The sequence below is a fragment of the Amphiura filiformis genome, chromosome 15 (assembly GCF_039555335.1).
Source record: "Amphiura filiformis chromosome 15, Afil_fr2py, whole genome shotgun sequence".
NCBI classification, from domain to species: domain Eukaryota; kingdom Metazoa; phylum Echinodermata; class Ophiuroidea; order Amphilepidida; family Amphiuridae; genus Amphiura; species Amphiura filiformis.
Genome location: NC_092642.1, coordinates 42435503 through 42445557, shown reverse-complemented (window position 1 = coordinate 42445557; position 10055 = coordinate 42435503). Strand labels below are relative to the sequence as shown.

Sequence of the window (10055 nt, the reverse complement as noted above, 5' to 3'; positions counted from 1 at the left end):
AAAAAGTCCATTTTTACGAAAACGCTTTGTCGAATTCTCTTTTAACTTTCAAAACTGGATTGTTGAGCTTATTGTATACATCTAGTTACATGCCTCAATCATGCAAATTTGCATCTCCAGTGCCAGATAAGGGGTGTTTTAAAGAAATTTATATAAATATTGACATATTTTTGACCACCCTGTATCTACATAATTGAAGTACTTGACCGCTAAAAGTTCCATATGGCTAGGTGGGCAATTAAGTTAACTATGTTAAACATGTGTCAAAACTTTACATTATCAATGTACATCGAGGGGTGACACCCCTAACTGAATTAATATTTTCATACTTATATTGCTTGTTACATCCTGTATATTATATGGGTCACCCTGTATAATTACTCCCATTGTATGGTTTCTGAAATCGTCTGAGTATGCTCTCAGAATATATACATGTACTTTTATTGGGTTTTAATGTAAACTTTTGAAGTTATAGTACCAAACCTGTAAAAGCATGTGATTTGTTTGAAAATACACATGCAACGTAACTGGTGTCCAACATAAAAAACATGACCATAACAGGTTTATTGATCGACGGGTTTATGCCACTGGGCTATTCCAGAAATTAATGGCACCCCCCAAAAGACATGTAAATTTGTACCATAAATTTTGGGGAATTCCCAGACCAAAATGTTATCCAAAAAAAATGGGAATTTTGACAATAAAATGATTTAAAAATTGGGAAGTCCCAGTGTCCCTAAAGAAGATTTTTGCCAAAATTTTTGTTTTGGGAATTCCCAAGACTAAAATAAAATGGTGTGTTTTTCTTGGGAATTCCCATGTCTTTTCTTAGGGTTGTGATAATAATGACCTCTTATTTTGGCGAGTTTAAAACAGGATTTTGGACCAAAAAACTGGTTTCTGGAACAAAAAAAATTGTTTATCAATTAAAAACCCCGGTATATGTATTTGAAGTTTTAAAACCCGGTTTATTGTTGGTAAAACCTGGTTTCTCAAGAATAATTGCATATTTAAATATTTGGCTTGCCGTAGACTACCCCGTAGTCCACTTGCCCATTGTGCATACTCTGGATATTGTATTTAAGCTTAAAACTCTGATTTAATTAATGTGTGCACAATTGATAGATTTTCACATCTGATCTTTTCAGTCACCCTACTCCCTCTCTTTGTTAGCTTCCCAAGTAGACTACTGACTTTGCCTTGTGGTTAAGATTTTAACACGGGACTCTATGGAGAGTTAGGCCAATTTCTGGCCTAACTAAAATTAACCATGATGTAATGCATCTTTAAATGGATCTGCCTTTTGATTGGTTGCCCATATCTCGCTATGGTTTAAATCTTCTGGGCCCGCGCCATTACCATTAACTACACCGTACGCAACTGTCTCTGGTATTTGCGGCGCTTTTGTATTGACGCGAAAGTTAATCTCTCATCAAACATCTAGCGCGTACTTGTGGTTAATGGACTGATAAACAAGTATGCTTGACAGTGTGTTTTTTAGAGCAAAGTCCAGGGGTAAAGTTCTGCTTACAATTCAAAGTCCATAGTCGAATTTTCGGAGTTCGCTATCAATAAACTGGTAGATTCCAAAATCAGAATTGTTCAGTATTAAAGTGAGCCATTATAATTATGCAAGATAATGTTGCATTCAATTACTTTTATTGTCACTAATCATCTGATATTTTTAACTCTTTATGACCATTTTACTATTGAATACTTTAATTTTAATAAACATCAGTATAATTTTGAGTTCAACGAAATGGGTTCATCATGACTAATAATAACATATTTTTAATAAAATTCGACTATGGCATAGTCTAGGCTTGCCGCGGTAAGCAAATTGTGCAATTGATCGATAAACCAGGTTTATCGGTCGAAAACTCGGTTTTTCAGTCAATCGAACAACCTGTTTATCGAGAATCGGTCGATAAACTAGGTCACAAAACCTTACTTTTATGGACGAGAAACCAGGCTTTTTGAACGATGAACCTGGTTTATCGATTAATTGCACATCTGTATAATTATCTGTTTATTTCTCGAGAATAAAGGCACAAATGGTAAATATAAACCAGGTTCTCGGAAAATTCGGAGAGGAAGGAATCATTTTTCTTATGTTTGGATCAAACGTTTTCAACTTTAATCATAAATCATATTTATCAGCCGAATCACCTGGTTTCTAGATCCAACAACTTGGTTAAGGGGGTACTACACCCCTGCCCAATTTTGTGACCATTTTTGCATGTTTCTCAAAAAATATAGCGCATTGGGGACAAGTAAGATATGTATATTATACGGGCAAGGACTACAAATACTGCACTGGAAATTTTGTTTCAGCACAGACAACAGTTGTGGAGTTACAGTCAAAAATGAGGAAAACCAATATTTGATCAATAAATCAATAACTACTTGCTTTGAGTTGCTGAATTTTCAGTACAGTAGTTGTAGTCCTTGCCCCTATAATATACATATCTTACTTGTCACCAATGTGCTATAATTTTGAGAAAAATGCAAAATAGATCAAAATTGGGCAGGGGTGTAGTACCCCCCTTAACTTGGTTTATTGAGAATTGCACAAACCAGTTTTATTGATCGATAAACTAGGTTTTGATCAAGAAATGAAGTTTTTGATCAATAAATCAGGTTTTTTAACCAATAAACTTGGTTTATCGACCACACCGATGATCCTGCACGGGTTAACTTATCGATTAATTGCACATTGGTGCACTTATTCGCAAGAAACCAGGTGTTTGATCGAAAAACATGTTTGTTTGTTTTTTTAGATCGAAATACCCGGCATCTTGCGGGGAAATCTGGTTTCTCGATCGATAAACCAGGTTTTAAACCAAAAAGTTATCATTGCACAATCAGTTTTATTTCTCTTACGACATTTTACAATACGGAGTGTCCATCTCTCTTTCGTTAGCGATTAGGCCAGATTCCACCGTGAATGTTGCTGTGGTTCATCGCCACACCTCCACATCGAGTCTGTTACCTTCCCAGCATTTGAGAACGCCGGTACCCATTTATACACCTGGGTGGAGAAGAGTATCGAGATAAAGTGCCTTGCTCAAGGGTACAACACGATGGTGTCGCCGGGGCTCGAACCCGCAACCTTCCGATCATGAGTCGGGCCCGTTCCGCTTGGCCACCGTAGTTCATAATACGTTTGGAATACGACAGAAAAGTAACTGAATCTCGCTTTTGCAGAACATAAGCCGGCACTACAAATTGACAAGCCACATTTATAAATGGTAACTATTATACCCATGTGAAGTTCTGATTTAAAAACTCCTGTAATTTGTGATTGAAGGGTCGGTAATACTCGCGTAACATCTCCAGAACCGATTCGTCTATTTCCGGATGTTTTCTTCCTTTAGTTTTGATCGAATCTGACATACATTTCCTGTCTGGTCGTTCTGGGATGTTGGGACAGTAAAACATTCCATTGACATCCAATTGAAAATGATCTTCCTGAAAAAATGGTGTGAGACCAAGACCCGATTCCAGTTCCTTTAAAACGAAAGCAGGATTTTTCTTGAAATTGTCACCATCAACAACAACCACTCTGTGTCTTCCAAACTTATCAACAAGCCACTGAATATAACCCATGTAAATGCCCCTCCAGATTATGATGTTACTTGCATTCAGCTTGCCATCATGACTTGTGATTGTTTGTTCGAAAGTAGGGAGCAATTCATAGTTTTTATAAACTTTAATGGTCCTGTATTCGTTGTCGCTGACTCGTTCATTTCGATAGGTCAACGGGAAGGATCCGAAAGAAAGATCTTGCACATGAAGATAATCAGAAACAGCCCTCGCAATCGGATCTCGAAGAATTACGATAATTTTCAATGCCTTATCAGGTGAGAAGAAAGTTTCATATGCGTGAAAATCGTATTGAAACTCAGCGACAATCTTTTGTTTAGGTGAAGTCAGTGGCATCCTGCTTGCCCATCGTCTCAAAGTCTCATTCACAGAAAATTCGTCACGTGCTTCTAAGTTCATTGGTTGACCTATGACCTCAACTTCTGGATGGAGATCTAAGTAGTATCTCAATGCACCCGTCCCACATTTCTTCACACCAATGATCACAAAAGACGGAAGCCGACGTTTACAACTTAGTTTCTTTAGCTGCTTTTTTGGCTTCTCCGTTCGTGTTTCCCCTTTGTACATATAGCAAGATAAAGAAACACTTGTCTTTGGTGTAGTCTGTATAACTTCTCTAGTTGCCTTGATATCACATGGTACATAGTTTCCAGACGAATTTGGATTTGTTGGATAGACATAAACGAAGAAAATCCACGCAACAGTGGTGTTGAGGATTATATAAAGCAGAGTTTTACTTTTTGCTCCTACAAATGGATTGGAATTCATGGTAGCCTGGTGTGTATTATTCAACTTTTAAGCTTAAGATAACCTACACAGTATCTGATATGACTTACGTGCCTAACAACCTGAAACATTATTTGACTTATAATTGTTTAGACTAAGTATTTAATTACACACATTTAATAGGCCTATATAACGTACATTTAGGGACGCACAATTAAATGTCTAGGGGCTATTTGTTTTTTGGGGGAAACACTTCACCCACTAAATGAACGCCAAAAACCATTTGCCTATCATTAAAACACTTGAAACACTTAAACACTAGGCTAGTTTCAAAAAAAAAACCAAAAAAAAAACACGCCGCCGAAAATGTCGAAAAACATACACTTTTCCCTGACACCAACTTGCAGCAGCCTCTCTGGACAATGCTGGAAATCTAATAGTGCGTCCCTTAACGAGAGATTTTCAAAGTCTTGTCAACATGGTCAAGTACTTTTACTTAACAACACTTACTTTTCTATTGTTTGTTCTGTCATTCAATCATAATGGGTATCTAAACATTCGTCCAAAGAAATGCAAACAGAACTTTTAGGGAAGCAGGTCGGATGCAAAAAGCCCGCTTGTTTTTCTATAACCAACAACGGTCCCCAGGCAACGGTCGCACAACATTTCAGTAAGCGGAAGGTATGAAGTTTGTATATAGCCGTCTACAACGTTTTGCATGGCTTATGCATACAATTTTACATAAAATTCAACATAGCATCTCACATGAAAAAATTACTCCGGGGGTCCGGATATGACGTCACAGGCATCGGTCATCTCCTTTGCTGCTCCCGCGAAAATTTAATATAAATCTTCGCAAATCTCTTTTCTTGTTTGCCATCCAATGTTGTTTTCGATGGATTTATGTCCCATTATACCCAGTCCACCCTCGTTGGTATGATTTGTTGGATAATTCATGCGTGAACTTCAATTTTGGAGACTTTTTCCTTCATTGTGACGTACTTCAGAGTGACGTACTACCAATGACTACCTGTTTGCTGTTGTTTACATCGACTGGTCACTTGCAATAATATACAAACATTCCCACATCTTGTGAACTACGGTAGGAACTTTCCATTATCATGATTATTCGAAATGATGTCAACCAGAACTATGAAACACCACCATGTTCTTATGTGCGCTGTGATAGCGGTTTCGATCCTGCTATTTATCCACAATCTGATTGTTGTAACTGATAAACCATTATCACTCACTGAGACGAAACCTGTCTCGCATGAAGGGTTTCCATCATGGCCCTTCAACATTTCCCAATACTTTAAGGTTACAGAAAGAGACGTATAAAAAACGTATAAAAGACGTATAAAGTTGTTCTCTAAAACAGAGTTTTCTCAGTATAATCAAATATCGCAGCGAGTGAAATGTTGATGCATTGGATGTAGCTTAACATTTTTGTGTGTGTTATATACAAATTATTAGAATAAATTTGAAAATCCTTCGTTTAAAGCATTTTTACCCACCATGTTCACAAGATCAAAAACACGTTCCATGAGGTTTTTTTCAAATGTGCGCTCCGTATAAATCCACACCGAGCGATTGTTTTCTTCTTTTTCGTATTGTATTACAAATCGATCAAAGAAATAATGTTGCCATGGGGAAGAACCAAATACAGTACCGATTAAATTTTAAAAGCCCGTTTTGGGGGAAATTTTGGAGAATTTGCTTGAGAAAAAGCTGGTTTGTGAAATTATCGATATCTTGATTACGAGACGTTAATTTAGACATCTGAATACCTACATTATTTCTCAACATTCTGCCAATTGCTATTCCATTTGATTTTCACTCCAAATTGAAGCTAGTTTTGCAAAAAAACGAGGTTTTCCTCCATCAGTTCGTTCAAAATTTCAGCGCCGACATGCGTGTTTATTCTAAGAGCCATAATGCGGACGCGATTGTAATCATGTAATTGCATCCAATTATAGTTATATCATCCGCTTTGAGAACAGTCAATTGCGTAAGCTGATCTATGGCCGAGTGGATAGAGCGTTGGACTGGGAATCTAATATGAACTATTTTTGTGGGTTCGAGTCTCCGTGTGGCTGAATTTTCTTTTTTTTCTCTTTTCTCATTTTTACTTCCTTTCTTTCCTCTTTTCTTTCTCCCTTTCTTTTTTCTTTTCTTTTTTTTTCATTTCTTTCTTTCTTTCTTTCTTTCTTTATCGTTCATTTTCTTTCTCTCTCTTTCTTTCTTTTTCACTATTTCTTTATTCTTTCTTGCTCCTTTCTTTTTAGTTTTATTTGATTGATTCGCTGAGTGCAGTGAATCGTGATTGATTGTTTTTCACTTTATATAATTCAGAAATTTGTAGGCCTGCTAAGTCTGTCTTGTTGATTTTCATCCCAAATTCGATTTACAAATAATTGCTTTTTGATATTGTTGTTGTTGCCTACCCTTACATTGTATAAATCAGGGGAATAGCAGCATTGATTTCATCAAAGATATCAAGGCTATAAAGTCAAAATCAACACATTTTCCAGGGCGTAGCTTGACGAAGTGCCCCCAATCAATTAAAAAATTTATAAAATCCTTGTGAAAATTGCCGAAAACGGCTTGTGCCACCCCCCGGCATCCGAGCTCCGAGCACGAGCTAAGCCAAGTTTCATAGCCTTTTCATGTCTTGACCGTGGATCGATATTCTATTGTAAGTAGGCCTACGGCCTGGTACGCTTGTTCATTTTCTGCATGGCTGTTTCTGTTATGAACTTACGCCCCTCTGAAATCAAGCGCATACAGAAACTGGAAATGATACAAAGAAGAGCAGCGCGGTTTTGCACCAACAACTACAGGAACACCCCGGGCACTGTCACAGATATTCTCAACAAATTGAATTGGCCAACACTACAGCACAGAAGAAAAACGTCACGACTCATCACAATGCACAAGATTCAGCACCAAGAAATATCTGTTCCAATCCCAAACTACATACAAAGACAATCTGCCACTCGCACTCGTCAGTTTCATCCTGCTAAATTTCGTGTTATGGGTCCATCCTCCAACACCTACAAATTCAGCTTTTTCCCTCGCACAATACCGGAATGGAATGATCTGCCCTCTTCGTTAATTGATTGCACAAAGTTGAGCCTCTTCAAAGCAGGACTCTGTAATATTACTTTTTAATTTGTTGTTTAATTACCTTTTCTGAGCCGTGTCTTTTGACGACCGGTGTCGGCAATCATGTTCTTAGTCAGATATTGCCTTTATGGCAACTTTACTAAGTATTGTTGTAGATGTAGATGTGTAGATGCATGAAAAACTCTCGGCTAACCTTAATACCCGTAACACAAGCATGCCAAACATGTGCTTTTCCCGATCACTACAATCTGAAGTATACCACTAGTATGCATACATGGGATTTGGAATCTGCAAACCTGAGGTATATTTACTTGTACAAATATTGTGCATCAGTAAACACAATCATGTCAATCGAATCTATTATTATTAATCATGATCATGTTGATGTTGATTATGAGTCGCACACACTTGTGACCATCATGTTTCCCTTGAATTATACTGAGATTGGTATGCGTACAAGTAGCCTTATTCCAACCACTGAGCAGTCTGAAGGGATAAGAAATTTGCTGTCTCTTGTGACTCTCTACTTAGACTACTACTTGTACAACCATCTCGGTGCTCAGTCACAGCTTGATATAAATCATCACAACCTCCTTTCCAATTCAAATCTTCTGGAATTATGGAGCTTAAACATGTCTGTTAGTGCTGCCAAAAAACAAAGTTGCTCAACCAATGTTTGGAATTTCAATTCCTCAAATATTACCCATCTGCTGCTGATTTTGTTACTCAGCGGCCAAGTTGAGACAAACCCAGGCCCATCTACTGTTGAGTTCCCTTGTGGCATATGCCAGGCTGATGTTGATGACAATGCCAAAGCCATGTTATGTGAAAACTGCCAATTCTGGTGTCACATTAAATGTGTTGGACCGTCTGTCTGACCACTGTTATCGTGATTTTATGAACCAATCTAGCAGCTTTGCTTGGATCTGCTACAAATGTGGTTCCCCAAACTTTGATAGTTCCTTATTTGGTACGAGGTCGATTGAAGTGTCAAATCCCTTTTCCTCATTGAACGAGTCAAGTTTTGATGAGTGTGAGGTTTTGTTGAGTGCTACACATCCACGCACTTCCACTCCCACGGATACATGTACCTCGAACCTGAGGTCACTCAGATTTACACCACCGAAAAACCATAAAAACAAAGTCAAAGTTATGATAGTCAATTGTGACGGTCTAAAGGGCATGAAGAAACAAGCTGCATTTAGAGCAGCAGTTGAACACCACAATCCTGATGTAATGCTTGGGTGCGAATCCAAGATCAGCCCTGACCATGCAACCTATTCCATTTTCCCAGAAAATTATTCGATCTATAGAAAGGATAGAAATATAAATGGAGGAGGTGTCTTCCTAGCCACAAAAGATAACCTGATATCAACTGACATGCCTGAAATGGACGCAAACTGTGAAATTGTGTGGGCTAGTCTTCAATTTTCAAACTCCAAACCACTCTTCCTAGCCAGTTATTATGGCCCCCAAGTTAATAATAAAAGTAAGGCGCTGGATGAACTGGCAAACTCACTTAGCACAATGCTCTCCAAACACAAGTCAAGATTCCCAAATGTCATCATTGGAGGGGATTTTAATTACCCAGACATTGACTGGGACACATGGTCATCAACAAACCCCAAAACAGCTGGTGTTCATAGAAGTTTTCTAAATTTCTTCTTAGAAAACTCGCTTGCCCAATTGGTGACGAAAGTTACCCGTCCTGTGTCAAATAGCATCCTTGACCTGATTGTTACCACAAACCCACAAATTATCAGTGATGTTGAAGTTAGTCCCGGTATCTCTGACCATAGTATCGTAACCTTCAACATAAATCTCAAACCCAAACAGCAATCCAAACCACCCAGGAAAATTTACAATTTCCTCAGGGCTGATGATGTTGAAAACTTGAAACAAAATGTTAAAGAACACACACAGGAGTTCCTAGCCTCTGTCCCCCAAAATAACAGTGTGGACACAAACTGGGAAAAAATTAGAGACAATCTAACTGAAGCAATGAATGCTCATGTTCCCTCAAAAATGAGCAGTGGGAAACGACATCTTCCCTGGGTAACACCTGACATAAAACGCCAAATGAGAAAGAGGGATAAGCTACACTGTCGTGCCAGGAAGCAACAAAACAGCACTTCCTGGAAGCTTTTCCGCCAGTACAGAAACAAAGTTGCATCAACAGTCCATAGTGCCCATGAGGATTATGTTAACAATGTAGTTGGTAACAGCCTGTCTGAGAGTCCCAAAAAATTCTGGTCGTACGTCAAAATGATGCGTACAGAAAACCTTGGCATTCCAACCCTGATGACATCAACCAAACTCTGCACCACTGACCAAGACAAGGCAACTGCACTCAACTCACATTTTCAATCTGTGTTCACCCAAGAGACTGATACATGTAGTATACCACAAAAAGGTATTTCACCATATCCATCCATTTCGAAGCTCATAATTGGAGTTGAAGGCGTTGAAAAGCAGTTATCATCTTTAAACCCAACTAAAGCATGTGGCCCAGATGAGATACCACCCAGACTCCTCAAGACAGTTGCACCTGAACTTGCACCGGCACTTTGCTTTCTCTTCCAACAATCATATGA

General features: G+C 38.3%; 1 protein-coding gene across 1 annotated transcript; it reads right to left on the bottom strand.

The window, feature by feature from the left end:
• Positions 1 to 3172: 3172 nt before the first annotated feature.
• LOC140170970 (heparan sulfate glucosamine 3-O-sulfotransferase 1-like) lies at positions 3173 to 4374 on the bottom strand. The gene has a single exon (XM_072194161.1). It carries the CDS (start codon positions 4372 to 4374, stop codon positions 3259 to 3261), a length of 1116 nt encoding a protein of 371 aa, XP_072050262.1. The 3' UTR covers positions 3173 to 3258.
• Positions 4375 to 10055: the final 5681 nt, after the last annotated feature.